Consider the following 23,073-nt stretch of genomic DNA (forward strand, 5'->3'; position numbering starts at 1 on the left):
GGATTCAATGCAGTTTAGTATCCTCAAGATTGTGATGGTATCGTTGGCTCTGGCTGGTAAAATCGTTCCAAAGAACCTCGAATAAAGCCAGTCTGGAATATACAAATACATCCAATTGAGCCTTCATAAGTGTCCTGCTATTCACTAGGTGCTATTCACGTATTCTGCAGTATTCATACTCCGTTGCCCTTTCACGGCCCAGATGGTTCCATTTCAAATAGGAAATGCCTGTTAGGATACCAGACCAAAAAAAAAAAATAGCCACAATGTCTCCAGCCCATCTAGTTAGGTCGCTATTAAGAATGATTTAAGTACCAATCCAAAACATGATTAAATTTCCTGGGATCTCCTTAAACTCCTAGTTACACATGGCCTTCTGGTCTTCGCTGTGGGTCCTTTCCCCGCAGTAGCCGATGGGCTATCGCAAACTTCCATTCCCTAATCACTTTGAAAAAGAAAAGAAACACCAACATCAGCAATACGACACCCGTTACGCATCCAATCAAAGTACTAAGCCAGTAGCAACATGCAAATAACAGGGCACTCGAATATCTCCCATCAGAATCGGAGGCGGCGAGGCTGACTTGCATACAGTTTAGGACAATCGAGAAAAATGCAAATGCAGATATCACAGGGCCTTGGATTCGAGCGAAGTATGCTCGATATTGATGGTCCACACGTTGATAATGGCTTTTTCCCAAGAGGACGGGCGCGTAATAGTTCAGTCGGGACAATCGGATCTCTCCGTAATGATATCGTCCTGACACTTCGTCATCCGTGATGTCCTTGAAATGATCAGTGAATTGGCAGAACCGACGCCAGGTCAGCTCTTTAGGGACCAAGTAGAGAGTCGGATCTTGTGCGATTCGTAAATCTGATTCATGCTGGATCAGGTAGAAATACGTTCGCAGATACCCGAGTGCAGCCTTTCTCAACTTCTCCGCCGCACCATATTTAGACGGATCGCCCATAAACGCATCCCAGAACACGTAGGACGTTATGTACTGTGGAAGGGGTTTAAGGAAGATTCGATCATCGATCCAGACAAGATGTAGCCGAGGATCCTCGGTAATGACAATCTGTCGGCCCTTCACTCGCTGCCGATGCAACGGAGAGATATTGCTGCCATCCTGCTTCGACATCCACCAGAGTCTGCCCGATATCGACTCGAGGTCCTCTGACCAGACTTCCTGGCGAATGAAATCGAACAAACCCTTATGATCGCTCATTTCGATGCGGGGCCGACCTGGCAAATAATCAAGCGATGCATCGAGATCACCATTGAGCTGATCGTCTTTGTGGAAGGGACATGGCAATGAAGAGGTTTCTCCATCTGGCGACATTTTCTGGGGCGCCAGATTTGAAATATAATAAGGCTTACAATAATGCTTAATGCTAAGAAATAAATTAGAAAGATTGTTTTTCCTGATTAAAGTTGTTAGTTAAATAGTGGGGTTGACGTTCAGCCTTGTGAGAGCCTTCGGGAGCTCAGCCTCGTAGGAATGCAACGATGCCTGACTTGACCCGACCCTCTGAGGCATATCGACAAACAGCCTAGTCAACGGGAATTCTGTGGAATAAATTATGATAATTGGCTTCGATAATGATAAAACTACGTCTCGATAGCTTAGGTAACTACATTTTCGGGTAGTTATCACTAGCAGACAATGATATGCAGGAAAGGAGAGATATATATACTCTAGGAGCTGACGGAATGTCAAGCCACTTCTACGCGATAAATTGATAGGAACACAGGAAGTTCTAATGTGCCGAACGAGTCTATAAATCTAAAACTGAACAATAATTACTCATATCCCATGCTTGAATGTCCTGCTCAGACTTGCGCTTCTCCTCCGATTTTGAAAGCAATTTGTCCCCAGCTTTCGACCGCTTTTTCCGCGTAAGATTTTGTTTCGCCACCGTGATGTCTCGTTTCTTCTGCGCTTCAACGATATCTTCGTAGCTCATCACTTTTGCATGCCCTATAACCGTCAGGCCACTGGATTGTCGACAGGTCTTTTCATTGTTCTGCTCAAATAGGATCCTGTTCTCTTCCAGCAACAAGGCGCGCTCTGCAAAAACCGTTTCGGCCGCGCAGCTCAGTGTCTGCAGACGATGCTTGCACACACTGTCTAGACTCTGGGTGTCTTCCTCTACCTCGCTGCGCAGCAACGCGAAATGATCGGAGGTGTTTGGAGTGTGACAGAGATTAGAGGACACGGTCGGATGGTCCACAGGGATCGTGGTCTGTATCTCGGGCCGGGACGCTTGAAACTCTCGGAGGAGGCGAGAGGGATCGAATGGAAAGAGGCCGCTTCTCGACCAGGCTGATCGTATATTACGGGGTGTAAATGCCTCTTTTCGGGCGCGATCATAAAGATAGGTGAAGTGGGGCTTGCCGATGGTACCCGCCCCAGCCCGACATGCCTGCTCAACCTGTGCCCGGTATGCCGTTTTCAGTGGACTAAAGACACCCACATCGCACGGCTGCAGTTTGTGAGACGTATGAGAAGGGAGACGACACAGGATAATGCGGTTGGCAAAGCAGAATTTCATGACCTCCAAAGACTCATGGGTGCCGAAACCATCGCAGATTAAGAGTCGTGGCCGATCGCCCGCTCGGTCTCGAGTCTGCGGATCGAACACATGTTCCACCCAGTGTAGACTGATTTCCGTGTTCGTATAGCCTGTTTTGGAGCACGCAAAATGCCACCCGGGGGTGGCGTGAGTGGTCCACGAACTACGATGAGTGGCCGCCGGCCAGATAATGAGAGGGTGCAGGAACCGACCATCAGCGGAGATGCATTCGATCGCCGTGACCAGCGTCCGCTTTACCGTGGTCCCTCGATGCTTTCTCAAATCGTCTTTACTGACGAGCACCTTGAGGGAGTTGAGGACGCTGAGAAGCACTCCCGTCTCGTCCATATTGTACACTTTCTCCGGGAGAATAGCCGGATCGGCCAGCTCTCGGCCAATGATGTCAAACCAGTGTCGGACTTTATCTTCGGGCAAGACTTACGTGGAGGTTATTATGATCGGAGTTTGCAGGGAAAATAGTGTTTAGATAGTAGCGATTGATACAGTATGTGGCGGGCAACTGACTATTTTCTCCATAAAAATAATTTAGGAGGAAGTTGCATTTTGTATATAGTAGTATCTACGAAGTGATAGTAGCAACGATTGTAGGTGGATGTTCGATATCCCGCACGTGCTGGTTGTGTTGGCGTGGGCCGTATTGTAAAATGTGGGGTCCAATCAATGGTATTCAACTCTCTGTATTACTGTATCGACTTTCCTAACAATTTATATGGACCGTCGATTACTAATCTAAAATTACAAAATGCGTAAGATCAATGGATCCTCCGGTATGCCGGTATGCCAATGCATCTACTCCGACACACCCCCTCAGCGGTCCCAGTATGCATACTGAGATCGCTGCAATTCATACATTGGCATGCTTGCATGATCCATTCTCTTCCTCAATTCCTAGGCTATAAGATAGCCTATATCAACCATCCGAAGCAGTCGTACAAAGTTCTCATGCTTCTGTCTGGATAGCAGCTTTGTGAGGCCATCGGCAACCATGCTCGCCGTCGCCACCCAGCGTACCATGATACGTCCTTCTCTGACTTCCTGTCTCAGCCAGTGGTGGTGTATATCCACATGTCGTAGCTTCGTTTCGAAGGCTACATCCTCGCTTGTCAAGAGGCTGATCGTCCTCTCATTATCACAGTCAATGGTTAGGTGGTGAGATGGGGTAAAAGCTAGGTTGTTAAGCAACCTCCGCCACCATTGAACTTGCTTCCCGGCCTCGGATAGGCCTAGCAGTTCTGCTTCCGTGGTTGACGTTGTCACAGTGGGTTGCTTGCTGGCTTTCCAGTCGACTGGACCGCCGTATGTCTGGCAGATATATCCAGCTGAACTCCTTCTGTCAGGGTGGTCCCCGTACGAAGCATCGCTTGCAAATTGTACCGAGTTCATTCCTGTACCAGCTGCGCTATATTCGATAGCCAGATTCCGGGTAGTGTAGAGATAAGTGATGACTCGATCAGCTGCCTGCTGGTGCTGGGGACCGGGATTTGTGAGGAATTGAGCAAGCCGAGCGGTGGCTTTTGCAGCGTCCGGTCTGGTAATTGTAGTGGCATATCCTGAAGATCCAACCTTCTGCTGGTATAAATGGATCTCTCTCGGCGTAGCCGTACCCTGGTAGGGTGTCAATTCGTCAACTGGCAGTGGTGTATAGACTGGTGGACGGTCTGTCAGATTGTAACGGGTAGCAATGCTCATCATATAGCTATCCTGACAGAGCCAAAGCTTCTTCTCCTGTCTGTCTCGGACGATCCGGATATTAAGAAACCATGCCGCTTCTCCATGGTCTGTCAGCTCCCAGTGTGCTTCAAGATCTCGCTCCAGCTGCTGTGCTTGTGTTTTAGCAGTAGTGTGGCTGGCGATCAGGATATCATCCACATAAAAGAAGACCAGCAAGCCTTGTCCCATAAAGACGCAGGGGTCTTCCGGCATCTGTTGTAACCCCAGCTTGCGTAGTACACTCGCTGCTTCTCGCTGCCATAGCCTCGGTGAGATCCGCAGTCCGTATAAGGCACGACGTAGCTTCCAGCACTTGTCTAGGGTCTGGAATCCTTCTGGCATATAGGTGTACGTCTCCTTCTCATCTAGCTTGCTATTTAGGAATGCAGTGACAGCATCCCGCTGTCGCAAATCCAGATCAAAAGCAGCCACTAGTGCGAAGATCATCCTTGCTGTTCTTGCTGCTAGTGTAGCAGCCCTTTTCTCTTCGTGAGAAATGGTTTCAAGGTCTCCTCGTACGCAGATACGAGCCTTCAGTTTCAACAGGTAGCCGTCCTGGTCAAATTTGTATGAGAAAACCCATAGTAGAGGGAGGATCTGCTTCCCTCTGTCCCTGGGTCTGTTGATGATTTCAAATGTCTCCTTTTTAGATAGCGAATTGATCTCTTTCCTCATTGCTGCGAGGAAGCCTTCCTGAAATGGGTGATTCATAACATCCTTCCAACGCTTCGGCGGTGGAGGAAGATCATCTCGATGACGACCACTGTCCGGTTTCTCTGCGTATAAGCCAGCGGCAAAGGCATGGAGTAGAGCCGGGGGCTCTTCATCCCGTACTATAGTGGTTGTTGCATATGCAAAATCATTATCTCTTCTTGCTCTGCGTGTTCGTCTTCCACTTAGTATGTTGCCGGTGTCAATATCACTATCTATCTCTCTGCTTGGTGCTAGCAGCTCAGACTGTAGCTGCCTTTCTAGCTCGTCTTCTATAGGATCAGGAGTAGGTTTGTATTGAACCTGATCTTCGTACTGGGTCTGGTCTTGATGCGCTGGATCTTCTTGATCAGCCTGTATATCCACCCCCTGACTAGAGCCAGTATTCGCTTCTTCTTCCTGCGGCGGGGTGATTGGCAATGGTGGTAGATCCTGATCCTCCGGAAATGCACCTGGTGGTGCTGTACGCGCCGGTGGATGACCAGGTGTTGGCCAGTATGCTTCTTCTCTCACCCCCTGACTTGGGGTAGTCTCTCTTCGAGCACTTGCTTTACCAGTAGTTTCTTGAATCACTTCCTGAGACGTATCTTGCACTTGTTGAGGATTCTCCTGTGCTTGCTGAGGATTAACGTGCTGGGGATCATGCTGCTGGGGATCATCCCGATCCTGTATGCCCTGACTTTCCTCCATCGTACTAGTCTGTTGACCAGTGATTTCATAGTTGATCACCTTGGTGATCTCTTCAGTAGTGAGTTCTTGCGGTTGTCTCACTAGCGGTAGTGGAATCGGCTTATACTGGTCGTACTCAGGTGTGTACTTCCGGGTTTCATCAATGACTGCATCCCTTATATGCTTCACCTTTCCACTATGTGGAAACCAGATCTTCCAGATATTCGAGGCACGGTATCCTACCAAGAAGCCAATCTCTGCTCGAGGGTGCATCTTATCAGACTGTACTTGATTCTCAATCCTACAGTACGCCATGCTCCCGTACAGCCTGACATTTGACAGGTTGGTCTTCGGTATCACAGATGCAAGTTCCTTCCTGACTTCTTCCCATGGAACCACCCAGCGGTTCTCGGTAGCGATATACGACGGCGTACGATTCAATAACCATACTGCGGCGCTTGCAAATTCCGGCCATAGATCCTTAGGGAGCTTTCCTTCGAGAGCGAGCATGCGCATACGGGTGATGATCATCCCGCCAGATCTCTCAGCATACCCATTCATTTCTGAGTGTCCAGGTGGAGTATGATATACTAAGATACCATCAGCTGTTAGGCTATACTCCGCTGCTCTGCCTGCTGCGGCTTCATTATCGTAGTGGAAAGCCTTGATCGGTAGCTTCCACTGATTCCTCGCTAGCTGTACGAACTCCTTTATCGCAAGCTGGCATTCCGGTTTGACTTCATGTGTCATGATCCAATGGAACCTCGGTCCTTCTAGATAGAAGTGAGATATCCAGCGATGTCTGTTGTACGCCGGTGGTAGTTGAATTAGATCAAAGTGCACCCTTCCAAATCGTCCAAAGGATCTTCCGACTGGCCGTCGTGATATCTGCCTCGGAGCACTTCCTGTCTTACAGATTTGACATAGAGATTGCTGCTCCGTCGACTTCTTATCTTCAAGAACGACGCCGTCTACCATACTAGCAAGCTTTGCTATAGTACGTGGTTCAACGTGGGCTAGGCGCCGATGCCATAATTCGGAGGAAGCCTTTGATTCCTGCGGCTTCACCGAGTTCCGTACGCCTGCCTGGGTGGCATATGCCTGCTGTGGAGGAGCTTCGCCAGGCTTATCAAAAAGCCAGAGGTTAAAGTGATCCCAAAAATGTACACTGACGACAGGCCTATCATTAGGATCCCGTATGCAATTCGTCTTTTGACACCAAATGCCACCTTTCTTCCTTAGCATCGCGTACGATACTAGATTTGTATGGAATCCAGGTGAGTATAGAGCATCACTCAATGTGATCTCCATCCTTCCTTTCACTGTCTTCCTACTAGGCGAACTGTACCCTTGCCGAGCATCTTTGTGGTGCTGTCTCCAGTTGAAACTTCCATATCGTCCGGGGTGAAGTCAACAAATAAACTCCTATCATTACAGATGTGCGTACTCGATCCAGTATCGAGAATCCATCGATCATGAAGAGAGGGCTCATCACTTTTTGCTACAGATAGCACATGCTTGCTGATCTGTACGGCTTCGTGTCTTTGGTAGATGGTGGCAAAGCTAACCTGGTTAGCATATTCAGCCTTTGGCTGAGCTTCAGCAACCACCTTATCCACCCATTGCTTCCAGGCGAGGTCCTTTGCTAACTTCTTTTTCGCTTTCTCTAGCGTACGCTCATTGAGAGTGTATCCCTCCGGTCGAATTGCTTCATTCATGATATAGCAAGTGGCAACCTTATGCCTCGGGTGGGAGCTGCCACAGGGACAGCGTCTCTTTTCAAATGGGAGCTTCTCTTGCTTCACTTCCGGTTTCGCTTCTTGGTGTCCTTGCCAGGTTGAAAATGCACCTTTTGGAGCATTAGTTGAGGTCACAGTTTGAACACCTATCTCACGATTCATAGCGCGGAATGATTCGAGAAGATCTCGAGTATCGTACACCTTCTTGTCCATAACAATCTCCTGGTATTTCCCTTGCCACCAGATAGGGAGCACCTCTTTCACAGCGTGTAGGAAATCCCTATTTGCATCTCCATCATTGATACCAAGACTGACGGCTTGCTCTCTTAGTGAGTTCCACTGTTGAAGCCATTCCTCGATATCTCCTGTCGGCTTCTGTATTGCAAAGACCTTCCACTTCATACGGATTTCTTCTTCGTACGCGGTTGATCGGGCAAAACGAGACTTTAGATACACAAGCCTATCATACGGAGTACGATATGCAACTAGAGAGAGATGGTGGATTGGATCAAGGTATGTGAGGATATATTCATTTACATCGCTCAGTCCCTTTGCCTGCTTCTCCCACCTTGTGTACTTCACTTTGTACACATCCATACGGTCTCGCCAGATCCTTCGGTCCCTCTCATCGCCTTCCTCGGGGTATTCTGGTTCCGCCGGTTCTTGGAGAGGCTCAGGTCGTTTATTAGCGGGATCGGTTGTCGACGTGGTGAGGTCTGGATTACAGAGATCCCACACATTCTTTTGTACGGCATATAGCTGCACCTTTGCAAACCAGGTGAGCCACTGCGGCGAGTCCTTCAGTTTTTCGCCCTTCATGGCGGAGAGGATTGATGCTGCCTCCATTACTGGATTCAGGGGTAGCTTTGTACAGCTTCAGAATAGCTTCAGGGGTTGCGAGACACTTCTAGCAGCGGGCTAGATACTGTATTCCAACTACAGTAGTCTCATTCAGTGCGAACCGGGCTCATAACTGTCGGCGTGGGCCGTATTGTAAAAATGTAGGGTCCAATCAATGGTGTTCAACTCTCTGTATTGCTGTATCGACTTTCCTAACAATTTATATGGACCGTCGATTACTAATCTAAAATTACAAAATGCATTGGATCAATGGATCCTCCGGTATGCCGGTATGCCAGTGCATCTACTCCGACAGTTGGCCTGTGACTTGCACAAGGTTACATAACCTAATGCTACGTCACACCAATCAGGGGCTTTCGCCTCACCTTATATAGCTCGCTCTCTTCCCATCTATCAGAGAGAGACAGACGCATTCAGAGTTCTCAGGTCTTGGTCCTTCTCTCTTAGTCGTAGCCTCCAACAACTAAGTACTGGTATTATATGTGCATGTATGCTGCCTCGGCACTAAATTCCATAGATACAGGTCTGGGGCTACGAAGCCTTTTCAAGTTTCCTTTGTTGATCGCGCAAGTCTAACAAATATGGAAACTGATCACTGTTTCGGGATATTTACGCCCAAACACATCAACATATCTTTCTTTCTATTGCCCGTCATACATCGCTTCCGCCTCTTCATATTTCCCGTGGCCAACGAGTATTAATCCGTGGTTTAACAATTGATACATTCCTACAGTACATAAGTCATACAGTAATACTATGATATCGATTTTCCGAAGGTTACTGTATTCTATTCATGCTGGGACAAAATAATAGTTGCCTTGAGACAGCTAGCTGGTTTGCCGATGGTGCCAAAAAGATTTCGTGTCTCAAGATTTCAGTCGACGTCACGGTCATGTTTCTCTTCCAGTGATCGATGATGCCTTAACGACAATTGAAGCAACGGATGAGGAGTGGAGAATATGTTCTTAAGCAGGATTCCTTGCTGCATGAGGGTACTAGAATCCACAGTCTGTGCCCATCGATGCATCGCTTCCGCCTCTTCATGTCTCCCTTGCTTGGAGAGTACATCGCCAAGGTTATTGACACTGGTGAGCGTGTCGGGATGCTCGCGTCCAAGCACCTTCTGTCGTGCTTCTAATGCCCGTCGATACATTGCTTCCGCCTCTTCATATTGCCCTTGCTTGAAGAGCACTGAGCCAAGGTTATTGACACTCATGAGCGTGTCAGGATGCTCGCGTCCAAGTACCTTCTCATATCCATCTAGTGCCCGTCGATACATCGCTTCCGCCTCTTTATATTGCCCTTGCTTGGAGAGCACTGAGGCAAAGTTATTGACACTGCCGAGCGTGTCGGGATGCTCTTGTCCAAGTACCTTCTGTCGTGCTTCCAACGCCCGTCGATACATTGCTTCCGCCTCTTTATATTTCCCTTGGCTTTTAAGCACTAAGCCAAGGTTATTGACACTGGTGAGCGTGTCGGGATGCTCTCGTCCAAGTACCTTCTGTCGTGCTTCCAATGCCCGTCGATACATCGCTTCCGCCTCTTCATATTGCCCTTGCTTGGTGAGCACTAAGCCAAGGTTATTGACACTGATGAGTGTGGAGGGATGCTCGCGTCCAAGCACCTTCTCTTTTACTTCTAGCGCCCCTCGATGCATCGCTTCTGCCTCTTCATATTTCCCTTGCTTAGAGAGTACATCGCCAAGGTTATTGACACTGGTCAGCGTGTCGGGATGCTCGCGTCCAAGTACCTTCTCTCGTGCTTTTAATGCCCGTCGATATATCGCTTCCGCCTCTTCATATTGCCCTTGCTTGAAGAGCACTACGCCAAGGTTACTGACACCGATGAGCGTGTCAGGATGCTCGCGTCCAAGTACCTTCTCTCGTGCTTTTAATGCCCGTCGATACATCGCTTCCGCCTCTTCATATTTCCCTTGCCTACCAAGCACATTGCCAAGGTTACTGACACTACCGAGCGTCGAGGGATGCTCGCGTCCAAGCACCTTCTCTCGTGCTTCCAACGCCCGTTGATGCATCGCTCCCGCCTCTTCATATTTCCCTTGGTTGGAAAGTACCAAGCCAAGGTTATTGACACTGGTGAGCGTGTCGGGATGCTCGCGTCCAAGCACCTTCTCTCGTGCTTCTAGCGCCCGTCGATGCATCGCTTCCGCCTCGTCATATTGCCCTTGCTTGGAGAGCACTAAGCCAAGGTTATTGACACTGATGAGTGTGGAGGGATGCTCGCGTCCAAGCACCTTCTCTCGTGCTTCTAACGCCCGTCGATGCATTAATTCTGCCTCTTCATAGGCTCCTTGAAGATTTAGAAACCATCCACAATTAGATAAGAGGGTGGCGGTATTTAATCGATCTTCACCCTCCACGTCATATATAGAATTCAGCACACTTTTGGCATGCGCAAGGAGCGATCGACATTGTGTCCAGCTTTCGTACTCGCCATCTGGAAATACCCGTGCCATAATCTCTCGTGATTTGGCCTGCCAGCTGTAGAGCTGCTGGTGCATCTCCAGCCACGCTCGGACCGATAACTGCACTAGGCGGTGCATGTCAAACAACCGTTCGTTGATTTCCAGCCGGATCAGAGAATAATTAAGCAGCGGTACCAATGCATCGTGAAAATCTAGCTCATCTTGTTCAGACTCGCGCACCAAGTCCACTGGGATTCCCTGCCGATCGAACATACTCATTAACGCCAGGAGGTCGGACGCCACGGGCCGCTCCTGACGAATCTGCTCAAAAGATATCTGCCAGGTTGTGATCACCGCATACCGAATGCTGGGATCGCGCCGGAGATCCGTGGAATCCTCATTCTTGAGAAGCCGCGTCCGCTTCGACTCGCTTTCATGGAAAAGTCGGAGGTAGGCGGTGACGGTAATGAGAGGAAGACGGTTGGCAATATAGGATCCCGCCTGAGTGATTGCCAGCGGAATATATTCAAGTGCTTGGACCAGTGCCTTCTCGTCCTCTCCAGACTCTCCAAAATCTCCAGATTGGGGGGCCGGAATCCATCTCCGTAGAAGGGCGACAGACTCTTCCTCGTTCATTGGTTGAACTTCGATCACATGACTGTTCCTCCCCACCAGATTCCGTGCCGCACGACCATTTCGCGATGTGATCAGCATTGATCCATGGGCGGCCTGGGGCAGGAAGTTCACCAGTGGCCCTCGTTCCTTGGATTCATTTTCCCTGAAAAAGATACTATCGTCATCTGCATTATCTAGCACAATCAACCAGCGCCCGTTTCGTGCATCACACAACCACTGATACACGAGTTGGAGGATGTTTATCTTCGGATCATCGCGTCCCGGAATCTCCGTTACTGCGGCAATCTGCCTGTAGCCCTGTTCCAACCGCTCCAGATTACTAGCGTGGATCCAAAAAACCCACATGTCTGGTGTTGATTCTCGCACGCAATAAGAATACTCGATGGCTGTCTGGGTTTTCCTGAATGGCAGGTCTATCAGTGGTTATTCAAAACGGCTCTCTTATAGGGATATCTAACCCAACACCGGCAAGTCCCACCAATGCCACCCGCTCGTGACGCTGGCCGATCGTCCCATGTTTTTTCTCGATTGCATTGATCTCATATTTACGGCCCACAAACACCGGGTCTCTCTCAAAGGGCACTGTAGAGCACGGCTGGGGCTTCTGGCGCGTCTGCGCTGAAACCAGTTCTCATTAGCTCGCAAACAGACACTGCAAAAAGACACTGGGCGAGTCACGCACCAAACCGAGCCGCCACCACTGCTGGCGCATCCTTTGAGAGCTGGCGCAGTTTGTCCAGCGCTGTTCGATATCCGGCCGCATTGCGCGTGTCGAATTTCACGATCATTGAGTGATCTGCATGCAGCGGCACCTTGTCTTCTATGTGGTCGGGAAGCTGAAGAAGAGCCGAGTCTGCGTCAACCGTTGTCATGAAATCTCCAGTGCGTTTCCAACATCCGCTTTCCAAGTCCTACAATCGTCAGTGTATATCGTAGTCTGTTTGAGATGAAGGCCAACACATACTAATACCAACCGCTTCGTCTGCTCTGTCTCATAGAAGCTGACCACCTTACGGTCCCGGATCAGGTTTTTAAAGTCGGCCAATTGATGAATCAAGACATCCGATTGGCTGGAAATCTGGCGTAGGAGTTTCTCTCGCGGATGGTGTCCATCGCCGCCCAACATCTGTTGGATATCGTCCATCACTAGCCCTTTATGCGGGATAGCGAAGAGGATCATGCCGTACGTGGCTCGATGCAGCGACGTGATCGCTGGGTGGTCTTCTTCCAGTGTTTGGATGGCCCTCACCAGGCACTATAACTTGATATCAGCATATGATACATAGGACCTCAAACTGGATGGCGGTCTCACGTGAGCCACGATAATGCCCCCAAAGCTATGTGCAATGAAAATAAGAGGTCTCTGTTGGAGCTAGTCGAACAATCAGCCCAAACTCGTTATCAATGAAATAGTCAGATAGCATCTCCTACCTCCTTCGTGTTCCGAATTTTCTTGATCTCCTCCATCAGTTCCCGCCCGTAGTCGAGGATCGTATTGACTCCGGGGCTCGACAGCTTGGAGTTGTACCCGTAGATCATGGTGCGACACTGCGGCAGATCCTTCGACAGGAAGTCACGGAGCCACATCCGACCGAGATTTCCTCTTCCTTGCCATGATCCGTACGCATGTCCATCCAGTCCGGCGATCGCAATGATACTATGTTGCATAATCAGTTAGTATTTATCTTCTAGGTGTAGATAGAGGTGTATATCCTTACTCTGCATCCACAGGCTTATTTTCGTCCAGCGTATAGAGCTGGGTAAACCCAAAGAAGTGGCAGTCAAAGCTTATATCATCGTCTCCAATTTCAACCTGCCAGTCTCCGAGCGGGTCGTGGTCACGGAGGAACTGAGGCATCCCGCCGCGAAACTGTACCAGCGCCACTCTCTGTGTGTCACTTTCGTAGCATGAAGGCACGATTGTAATGTCGCTCTTGATCTGCGAATTCTCGTCGTCGATGAAATTATCGTTGAGTGTCCCATATAATGCTGTCCTGAAATCCTCATCTGTCTTGAGATCGCCATCGGGCAGTTTTATCGATAAGCCTGTCACCCGGAAGACGTGCGACTTTCTCTGATTAGCCATAGTGATTTATACTTATGCTTGATAGTAGAGTAGTGAATTTATGAGAGCGGACTGTTCGTCTTTTGTTGATGGATGGCCACCCCAGCCTTGCTGATGCGGCTGAATCAATCAACACGTGCGGGGTATCGGGCAGGTACCTATAATCGTTGCTACTATCACTTCGAAATACTACTGAATATCATATAAAACTTCCTCAAAAATCCTTCATTCAAGGAGAGAGGGGTTTACTTCGCTGTATCAAATTAGCCTATTACTACCATCTAAAGGTTATTTTTCTTCCAAAAGCTGATTATCATAACATTAACTTGTTCTTGCCCTTACATAACGTGCCGCGGTTGACACTAGCTAGGCCTGGTTTAGCTCTAAGCTAGCCATTTTAGACTTAGCTCCTTGGGAAAAGAAGGTTCACATGAGACCAAATCCAGGGCGAACCAAAAATTTTCCTGTTCCTTGGGGGATCGTATTGACCCTGAACTCCACGTGACTAATGACTAATTCAACGGTAAGGTTTTCTATCAACCCCACCATAAACGACCGTTTAACCTAGATCTCGTCAAACACTCCTGGTGAAGAATGAGAATTGGTGAAATCCGTTGAAGTATGCTCGGAAAAACGCACTTTCCTTAGCCTGTGCTGTAGCCATTTTCGACAGATGGGGATATTTACAATAAGTGCCAAACACTGCGCGACCGTTTAAGTCTGGGCAGTTGATAAAGTTGATCAACAATCGAAAATAGTCCATAAGTTGAGTAAGGTCAGTATTTCCCAGATGTTGTTCTTGACGCAGCAGTGGGGGTTCGTACGGAGATTCAATAGTTTGGCCTAGCGTTCTCGAAATCGCCTTGACTGTACTGAGAAATTCCTCTCTGGCTCCAGTAATTAAGCGGACCTCACGAAGATGAGGGCCGCCGTAAAATCTCCCGTATCTAATACCGCAACCTTCAACTGTTACCGCCCTATAACCACAATGGCATGTCACAATCTTGCACAGTAAAAAAGAATATAATACAGGATGCGCTGAGCAACGGCCCTTGATTTACTGTGGGCGGGCCTTGAAAGTGGGGTTAGAGAGGACTTTCTCGGTACGTAGCGGTTATGTAAGGCGATTCCAAGAATGCCTGTAACGTATTTCACAAGCGAGCGGCGCACACAAGCGAGTGGCGCATCCCCGCCCAACCTACTAATTTCAAATGCATTTATCTCAACCAAAACGCCATTAAATTAAATATACTAAAATCATCTATCTAGCTAGGCATCTATTAATTTTATGCCCTATTTCTCCACAACCACTACACTTTGACGGGGCCCGTGTACGTGGTTGTAAACCCGGCGAAGGGCTTCTTCGTGGAGGGGAGGGAGGTGCTTCATCTGCTTCCACCAGCTCAGTAATCAATTGAGAAGCTTCTTGAACCGAGAGGCCTTCTTCGGCGGGTATCTGCTTCCGGGATCTAGTACGCGTTTGCTTCTGCTTCTCGTTGGAGGCGCGTAATTCGCTTACTTCTTTCTCAAGAAGTGCGGCGGATTGTATAGTGATCTGGCATGCCTTCAAAACCTGGTTGATAGCGGAATTAAGCGGGCTTAGGGGCTTCTTGATCTTACACGAAGCAGTGCTTTTATTAAGGAGGCTTGTTTTTGCAATTGCATATAGTTCGAAGGTGTTTTTGGATCCTAATCACTACCCCGGCTAGAGGGGGGGGTTAGGGTTCGAAGCCGAATATCAAGCTTTAAAAGCACTCTCTCCGGTGCAAAAGGAATTAAACCAGCAGATTGAAAGCTGTTTTTAACAGTCTCAGATTTAAAGGCTTCCATTCGTGTAGTAGGATATACTTCTAGAAAATCCAATTTATCGACATGATTCGATCCGCACCGCATTCGAAATTCAACTAGCCGGCCGTAAGCTCGTTTTAACACCGCAAAACAGCCTATATCTAGAGGCTATAAAAGGTGAGAGGAGTGCGGAGGCATATAGATTGGTATAATCTTATTTTCTTCATAGATTTTATCGAACTTCGGGGTTAAATAACTTCCGTGGCCGTCGAGTATTAAAAGCCGGTATCCCCCCTTCGTACGCGAAGAAGTAGTAGGAATAAAGAGCTTTTTAAGCTAGCGAAGTCCAATTTCATTAGAGGTCCATCTATTAGGACTAACCTCGAATCGCCAGTCCTCCGGGAGGCCGTCGAACCAAGATTTAATAAAGACTTTGCCTTTAAAAATCACACACGGCGGGAGGGTCCAGCTAGTAGCATTCGTACACTCAATAACAGTTACCCATTCTCGATTTCTAGGCTATAAAAGTGCTCGCCGACCGTAGTATTCGCTTCTCGAAATCACTCTCGCAGTAGCAGTTAAACCCATCGCAAAACCGGTCTCATCAAAGTTATAAACGTCGTCCGGGTCGATCCCAAATTGAAGGATGGTTTTTTGAACAAGATTAAACCACTCCCTAATAACCTTCGGGTCTTCGCATTTCGCACGCTCGTAGTTATACCGTTTCGAAAACCGAGAGGATAGGATAGGACGTCTTTTCACATAGTTCGTCACCCAGTTTTCGCCGACCGAAAGAACCGGGGTAGTTCCGCGCTTTTCGAGAAGAAGATTCGCCATTTCTCGTACCATAGAAGGCCGGGGGGCGCTTCCACGTCGATCCATAGAGAGAATCCATTTTTCAAGAGATTCCTCTTCGATTTCCGTCAGTTTTTGTGAATTAGCGCGAGAATTCGCGCGGTGTTGTATACCACTAAGCCGGTGGCGGAGAGTTGTACGCGGGACGTTGTAAATGCGAGCAGCGGAAGCAACAGAAGTGATATCTCCATTTTTAAAAGCCTAGATAGCTAATAAAAGCCTACCCTCTTGCTCAGTTGAATTTTTAGAGGATTGAGAGCGAATTGGTGGCATAGTGGGTGGTTGAATTAACTAAGTGCTAATTCATGGACGCGTTTTTCGGTGGGGTGGCCACTCGCTTGTGGTGGCCACTCGCTTGTGGTGGCCACTCGCTTGTGAAATACGATAGTGGGTGGTTAAACTAACTAAGATCTAATTCATGGACGCGTTTTGGGTGGGGTGCGCCACTCGCTTGTGTGCGCCGCTCGCTTATGAAATACGTTAGTTACAGTATCATAAAATAGAATGCCCTGGACTCCACTCAGATTTCTACTTACACATGGCCCTTTGGTCTTTGCTGTGGATTCTTTTTCCGCTGTAGCCGATGGGCTATCGCAACCCTCCATTCCCTGATCACTTTGAAAAGGAAAAGCAATACCAACATCAGCAATAGGACACCGGTCAGTAATCCGATCACGGTACTGAACCAATAGCAGCTTGCAAATAACGGGGCGCTTGAATATCTCTCGTCGGAAGCGGAGGCAGCGAGGCTGACTTGCATACAGTTCAGGAGAATCGAGAAAAATGCAAATGCAGATATTACAGGGCCTTGAATTCGAGCGAAGTACGCTCGATACTGGTGGTTCACACGTTGATAATGGCCTTTGCCCAAAAGAACAGGCGCGTAATAGTTCAGCCGGGTCAATCGGATCTCTCCGTAATGATATCGTTCCGATACTTCATGATCTGTAATGTTGTGGAAACAAGCAGTAAACTGGCAGAATTGGGGCCAGGTCACTTCTTTAGGAACCAAGCTGAGAGCGGGATCTTTTGCGATTCGTAGATCTGATTCATGCTGGATCAGGTAGAAATACGTTCGCAAATATCCGAGTGCGGCCATTCTTAGCTTCACCTCCGCCCCATATTTAGACGGATCGCTCAGGAACGTATCCCAGAATACGTAGGACATTATATACTGAGGGAGGGTTTTGAGAAAGATTCGGTCGTCGATCCAGACTAGATGGAGCCGAGGATCCTCGGTAACGATGATCTGTCGGCCCTTCACTCGCTGTCGATGCAACGGAGAGATGTTGCTGCCATCCTGCTTTGACATCCACCAGAGTCTGCCCGATATCGACTCGAGGTCCTCTGACCAGACTTCGCGGCGAATGAAATCAAACAACCCTTTTTCATCGCCAAGTTTGATCCGGGGATGACCTGGTAGGTAGTCAAGCGATGTATCCAAATCACCGTTGAGCTGATCATCTTTGTGGAAGGGGCATGGCACTGAAGATGTTTCTGTTTGAGCTGACATTTTCTGAAGTGCCAGATTGAGAGTACGCTAAAGCTCAAGACGATGCTGAATGCTGAGCAATAATTACGAATATTGTTTTCCCCCAACAAACTTGTCGCTAAAAAATGGGGTTTACGTGTAACCTTGTGAGAACCTGCGGGAGCTCAGCCTCGTGGGAACACAACGCTGCCTAACCCGACCCTCCAAGACACATGTGCAAATAGCCTAGCCAACGAGATATTTGGGTCAGAGCTTACAATATTTACTTTTAGTGGTGACTTAACTAAGTTTAGATAGCAGACGTAATTTCATTTTGATGTATCATTAGCTGACAATGATTTGCGAATAGGGAAAAAATATAATATCCAACAGTCGGCTTACTGAAACATAAAACCACTTCTGAACGATAGGTTGGCAGAAACACAGGAACTTCTTACGTGCTGAATGAGTACAAATCTAAAACTAAGCAATAATCACTCATATCCCATGCTTGAATCTCCTGCTCCGCCTTGCGCTTCTCCTCCGATTTCGAAAGCAGCTTGCCCCCAGCTTCGACCTCTTTTCCCGCGTGGCTTGTTCTGTCACCGTCATGTCGCGTTTCTTCTGCGCCTCAACGATATCCTCGTAGCTCATCACTTTTGCATGTCCTAAGACCGTCAAGCCGCTGGATTGTCGACAGGTCTTTTCATTGTTCTGCTCAAATAGGATCCGGTTCTCCTCCAGCAACAAGGCGCGCTCTGCAAATACCCTTTCGGTCGCGCAGCTCAGTGTCTGCAGACGACGTTTACACACACCGTCTAGATTCTGGGTGTCCTGCTCGACCTCGCTGCGAAGCAAGGCGAAACTATCAGAGGTGTTTGGAGTGTGACAGATATTAGAGGACACGGTCGGAGCCTCCACTGGGGTCGTGGTCTGTATCTCTGAGGACGCTTGACACTCTCGGAGGACGCGAGACGGATCGAATGGAAAGAGACCGCTTCTGGACCAGGCCGACCGTATATTGCGGGGTGTAAATGCCTCTTTTCGGGCACTATCATAAAGATACGTGAAGTGTGGCTTGCCAATGGTACTCACCCCAGCTCGACATGCCTGCTCAATCTGTGCCCGGTATGCCGTTTTCAGAGGACTAAAAACACCCACATCGCACGGCTGCAGTTTGTGAGACGTATGAGAAGGGAGACGACACAGGATAATGCGGTTCGCAAAGCAGAATTTCATGACCTCCAGGGACTCATGGGTGCCGAAACCGTCGCAGATTAAGAGTCGTGGCCGACCGCCCGCTCGGTCTCGAGTCTGCGGGTCGAACACATGTTCCACCCAGTACAGACTGATTTCTGTGTTCGTGTAGCCTGTTTTGGAGCAGGAAAAATGCCATCCGGGGGTGGGGTGAGTGGTCCACGAACTGCGATGGGTAGCGGCTGGCCAGATAATGAGAGGATGCAGGAACCGACCATCGGCGGAAATGCATTCAATCGCCATGACCAGCGTCCGCTTCATCGTGGTCCCTCGATGCTTTCTCAAATCGTCTTTGCTGACGAGCACCTTGAGGGAGTTGAGAACACTGAGAAGAACTCCCGTCTCGTCCATGTTATACACCTCCAGGAGAATGGCCGGATTGGCCAGCTCTCGGCCAATGATGTCAAACCAGTGTCGGACTTTGTCTTCGATGTGCCGGCCATCTCGCTTCCAATCAATCGCTCGAAGCCGTCGCGCTTTGCGGGTGTCGTCGATAAAAGCCCTGCGGCCAATTCTTTCCGGGAGTTCGGACCTTGAGGCTAGGGTCGGTAATCTGGAAATTCGACGATCGTTGGCGCACGATAATCAGGGCGAGCGATCGTAGAAACTTAACTGAAAGAGGATAGCCGTTGTCTGCCAACCGCAACACATATTCAACCAGGGCTTGCTCCTCTTGCGGGGTGAGATACTGCTGATTGGCGGCTTTATCAGCGATCGATGGCCTGTTATTGGCTCGCCGCCACAAGGTGGACGCGGGAATCCCGGTTGATATCGACTGAATTGCGTATGTGTGCACAAGACGTTGATGGGCTGGAGATATTGTAGTAATATTTTTGGTCTGGTGACCTAACAGGCATTTCCTGTTTCATATGAAACCATCCAGGCAGGCCGTGAAGGGGCAACGGAGTATGAATACTGCGGAATACGTGAATAGCACCTAGTGAATTGCAGGATACGTTATGAATGCTCAATTGTATGTATTTGTATATTCCCCACTGGCTTGATTTGAGGTTCTTTGGGACAAATTTCACCAGCCAGAGCCAACGATCGCATCACAATGTTGAGGATACCAAACTGCATTGAATCTCCACACGACGCGTTGCTTCACCGCTGAATCAACGATATCTAGGCATTGCTGAAATCTGCCGACCCGTGGAATTTTGATGACCTTTGGTGTATTTGCCTGACTCAAAAAATTGCTGCGAATTGAACAGCCGTATTTGATCCGTACAATCCGGTCGGCAATGGTGATGCGGTATTAATGATATGCCCCAAAGCCCTCGTTTTGACCGTTGAACAGCAAGAAAGGATTTGAACACTGTCATTTGAGCATAGTTTTCGTGTATACCGCAATTATGAAAACCGAAACATGTATGACTCTCAACATCAACAGACTTTCAACTACAGCATAGGCAAAGAAGCTACAATATTTGGATTCGGTCAGATAGCGCGTGCTTTGACCGTTGAACATCGAAAGAATTTGAATATTGTTGGTTGAACAATATTAAACAGTGACACATGAAAGCAAAATTGATGGTCCGAGTATGATGAATTAGAGAACAATTTTGGACCGTTCACCGTGCTCAAACTACAGGATAGAGCGGGCAAATTTCACCACTTGGCATTTTTCACCAGGAGGGTTTGACCGGACCTAAGTTGAACGGTTGTTTTGATAGAACCCCGCATCCTGTCCTGTTGTGAGTCATTGGTCACGTGGAATTCCGGGTCAAAGCGATCCCCCGAGGAACGGGAGATCTGTTCGGTTCGCTCTCGATGTTGTCTGACGTACCACAGTCGTCCCATGAGGCGCTAAGTCTAAAGCGGCTAGATTGGGGCTAAACCAAGGCAGGCTTAGTTTCAAATTGCTGCACGTGATGTCGGGGCAAGGGGTACGGAGGATGTCACAAGCTGTTAAGTGAAGTGAAGGTTATCGTAATTGTTTAACTTTAGTAGGAGTAATAGCCTTTTGATAGCGAGACACTAATAATTTGTGTGTGGCTTGAGTATTCTCAACAGCAAGAAATGATTGCATTTGGTATGCAGCAGTATCTACGAAGTGATGATTGTAGGTGCATGCGTAAACCCCGCGCGTGTTGACTGTTTCAGCCTCACCAGAGGACTGAGGTGGCCATCTGTCAACAGCGGACATCCAGTTCGCTCTCATCTTATTCACCAATATACCATCGAGCTTGAGTGCAAATCACGATGGCTAGTCAGAGAAAGTCGCACGTGTTGCGGGTGACTGGCCTGTCGAGGGAACTGACTGATGGGGATCTCACAACCGCGTTGCAAGAGGCAATCAACGACAACTTCACTGATGACGAAAAGTCGCATAGCAAGGTTGACATTTCTATTGTCCCTTCATGCTATGAGGATAATACACAGAGGGTGGCACTGGTGCAGTTTCGCGGTGGGGTGCCTCAGTTCCTCGATGAACTGAGAGTCGACCCGCTTGGAGAGTGGCAGGTTGAGATAGGAGATACTGACATTAACTTTGACTGCCACTTCTTCGGATTTACCCAGCTCTATACGCTGGACGAAAATAAGCCTGTGGATGCAGAGTAAGGATATGCACCTCTATCTACACCTAGAAGATCAATACTGACTGATCATGCAAAATAGTATCATTGCGATCGCCGGACTGGATGGACATGCGTATGGATCGTGGCAGGGCAGAGGAAATCTCGGTCGGATGTGGCTCCGGGACTTCCTCTCGAAAGACCTGCCGCGGTGCCGCACCATGATCTACGGGTACAACTCGAAGCTGTCGAGCCACGGAGTCGATACGATCCTTGACTACGGGCGGGAGTTGATGGAGGAGATCAAGAAAATTCGGAACACAAAAGAGGTAGCAAACGCAATCTGACTTGTCTACTGATAGCAAGTTTGAGTTAATTCTGTGACCAGCTCCAGCAGAGACCTCTGGTATTCATCGCACACAGCTTTGGAGGCATTATCATGGCTCATGTAGGACGACTATCTAATTTTGGATTTTATGTATGATATGCTGACATTACCTTCTAGTGCTTGGTGAGGGCCATTCAGACCATGGAAGAAGACCACCCGGCGATTACGTCCCTGCATCGAGCCACGTACGGCATGATCCTCTTTGCCATCCCACATAAAGGATTAGTGATGGACGACATCCAGCAGATGCTAGCAGGGGATAAGAGTCATCCGCGAGAGCAACTATTAAGACAGATTTCCAGCAAATCAGATGTCTTAATCCATCAAGTAGCCGACTTTAGAAATCTGATCCGGGACCGTAAGGTGGTCAGCTTGTATGAGATGAAGCAGACAAGGCGGTTGGTACTGGTGCGTGTTGGTCTTTGCCTGAAACAGGCTATAAATAATACTGACAATTATGATAGGACTCAGAGAGCGGACGATGGAAACGCACTGGGGATTTTATGACGACGGTTGGCGCAGACTCGGCTCTTCTTCAGCTTCCCGACCATGCCGAGGACAAAGTGCCACTGCATGCAGATCACTCGATAATCGTCAAATTCGACAAGCGCGATGCGCCGGGATATCGAACGGCGCTGGATAGACTGCGGCAGTTCTCAAAGGACGCGCCATCGGTGGTGGCGGCTCGGTTTAGTGAGTGACTTGCTCCAGAGTCTTTGTGCAAGCTAATGGGAACTTTTTTCAGCAAAGACGCCTCAAACGCCCCAGCTGCGCTCTTGCAGGGATCAGCAGTGAGGAAACGGAACATCATTGACAATGATTCAGAAACCCCTAAGGCGAAAAGGGCTCGTCTGTATGACTCTGCAAGTTCTCCAAACTCTGAAGAAAGTGACACGACCCACTACGAAGACGACAACATATTCGATGATATCAGCCAAGAGAAAGTCTACAATATGGGTGAACCTTGGGAAGAGAGCCATAAAAGTTTCTCGGGAAGTCTCACAGCTAGAGATGCAACAAGTGAAATTGGCTCACCTTTTCGTTATGGATCCTCTTCGCGGGAAGGTTCATCCTCTGAATATGAACTCGCTGATGAATCTGATATTCTGGAACCAGACGAGTTGTCTATGTCGGAGGAAAGCATTAGCTCAGCATGCTAGTCCCGCTGGGGATTGATATCCCCCGAGGCATTTCCACAACAACAAGAATGAAAAAGAGTAGTCATAAACAGGACAGAAATTGTTTCCAAAACACCTAAAACTCATTCTCAATACATGAGAGGCGCATTAGCGTGACGAAAACATTGTATAAATCACCAAGACTTATCACGAGCTTCCCACAACGGTGTACATCTCTTTCACATTCCTGGTTTGAGCATACA

The 23,073-nt window shown here is 48.4% G+C and overlaps 7 protein-coding genes across 7 annotated transcripts; 1 reads left to right on the plus strand and 6 right to left on the minus strand.

Moving 5' to 3' along the window:
* Positions 1–362: 362 nt before the first annotated feature.
* N7525_002849 (uncharacterized protein) lies at positions 363–1,343 on the minus strand (the record flags this gene model as incomplete). The annotated part of the gene is made up of 1 exon (XM_061212486.1): positions 363–1,343. The coding sequence occupies one exon, from the start codon at positions 1,341–1,343 to the stop codon at positions 363–365; it is 981 nt and encodes a 326-aa protein (XP_061069507.1).
* A 436-nt stretch (positions 1,344–1,779) lies between these two features.
* Positions 1,780–2,925, minus strand: N7525_002850 (uncharacterized protein; the record flags this gene model as incomplete). The annotated part of the gene is made up of 1 exon (XM_061212487.1): positions 1,780–2,925. One exon carries the CDS (start codon positions 2,923–2,925, stop codon positions 1,780–1,782), a length of 1,146 nt encoding a protein of 381 aa, XP_061069508.1.
* A 4,254-nt stretch (positions 2,926–7,179) lies between these two features.
* Positions 7,180–8,273, minus strand: N7525_002851 (uncharacterized protein; the record flags this gene model as incomplete). Its single annotated transcript, XM_061212488.1, has 2 exons — positions 7,180–7,182; positions 7,257–8,273. 2 exons carry the CDS (start codon positions 8,271–8,273, stop codon positions 7,180–7,182), a joined length of 1,020 nt encoding a protein of 339 aa, XP_061069509.1.
* Positions 8,274–9,162: 889 nt separating this feature from the next.
* On the minus strand, positions 9,163–13,435 carry N7525_002852 (uncharacterized protein; the record flags this gene model as incomplete). Its single annotated transcript, XM_061212489.1, has 7 exons — positions 9,163–11,749; positions 11,808–11,967; positions 12,032–12,260; positions 12,314–12,604; positions 12,662–12,721; positions 12,781–13,006; positions 13,068–13,435. 7 exons carry the CDS (start codon positions 13,433–13,435, stop codon positions 9,163–9,165), a joined length of 3,921 nt encoding a protein of 1,306 aa, XP_061069510.1.
* Positions 13,436–16,729: 3,294 nt separating this feature from the next.
* On the minus strand, positions 16,730–17,570 carry N7525_002853 (uncharacterized protein; the record flags this gene model as incomplete). The annotated part of the gene is made up of 2 exons (XM_061212490.1): positions 16,730–16,737; positions 16,820–17,570. 2 exons carry the CDS (start codon positions 17,568–17,570, stop codon positions 16,730–16,732), a joined length of 759 nt encoding a protein of 252 aa, XP_061069511.1.
* Positions 17,571–18,026: 456 nt separating this feature from the next.
* N7525_002854 (uncharacterized protein) lies at positions 18,027–19,865 on the minus strand (the record flags this gene model as incomplete). Its single annotated transcript, XM_061212491.1, has 3 exons — positions 18,027–19,317; positions 19,427–19,595; positions 19,817–19,865. 3 exons carry the CDS (start codon positions 19,863–19,865, stop codon positions 18,027–18,029), a joined length of 1,509 nt encoding a protein of 502 aa, XP_061069512.1.
* A 1,125-nt stretch (positions 19,866–20,990) lies between these two features.
* Positions 20,991–22,852, plus strand: N7525_002855 (uncharacterized protein; the record flags this gene model as incomplete). Its single annotated transcript, XM_061212492.1, has 6 exons — positions 20,991–21,346; positions 21,408–21,633; positions 21,693–21,752; positions 21,810–22,100; positions 22,157–22,385; positions 22,443–22,852. The coding sequence occupies 6 exons, from the start codon at positions 20,991–20,993 to the stop codon at positions 22,850–22,852; spliced, it is 1,572 nt and encodes a 523-aa protein (XP_061069513.1).
* Between the last annotated feature and the right edge of the window lie 221 nt (positions 22,853–23,073).

The sequence above is a fragment of the Penicillium rubens genome (assembly GCF_028828025.1).
Source record: "Penicillium rubens strain IBT 27055 chromosome Unknown utg000002l_segment0_segment0, whole genome shotgun sequence".
Lineage (NCBI taxonomy): Eukaryota > Fungi > Ascomycota > Eurotiomycetes > Eurotiales > Aspergillaceae > Penicillium > Penicillium rubens.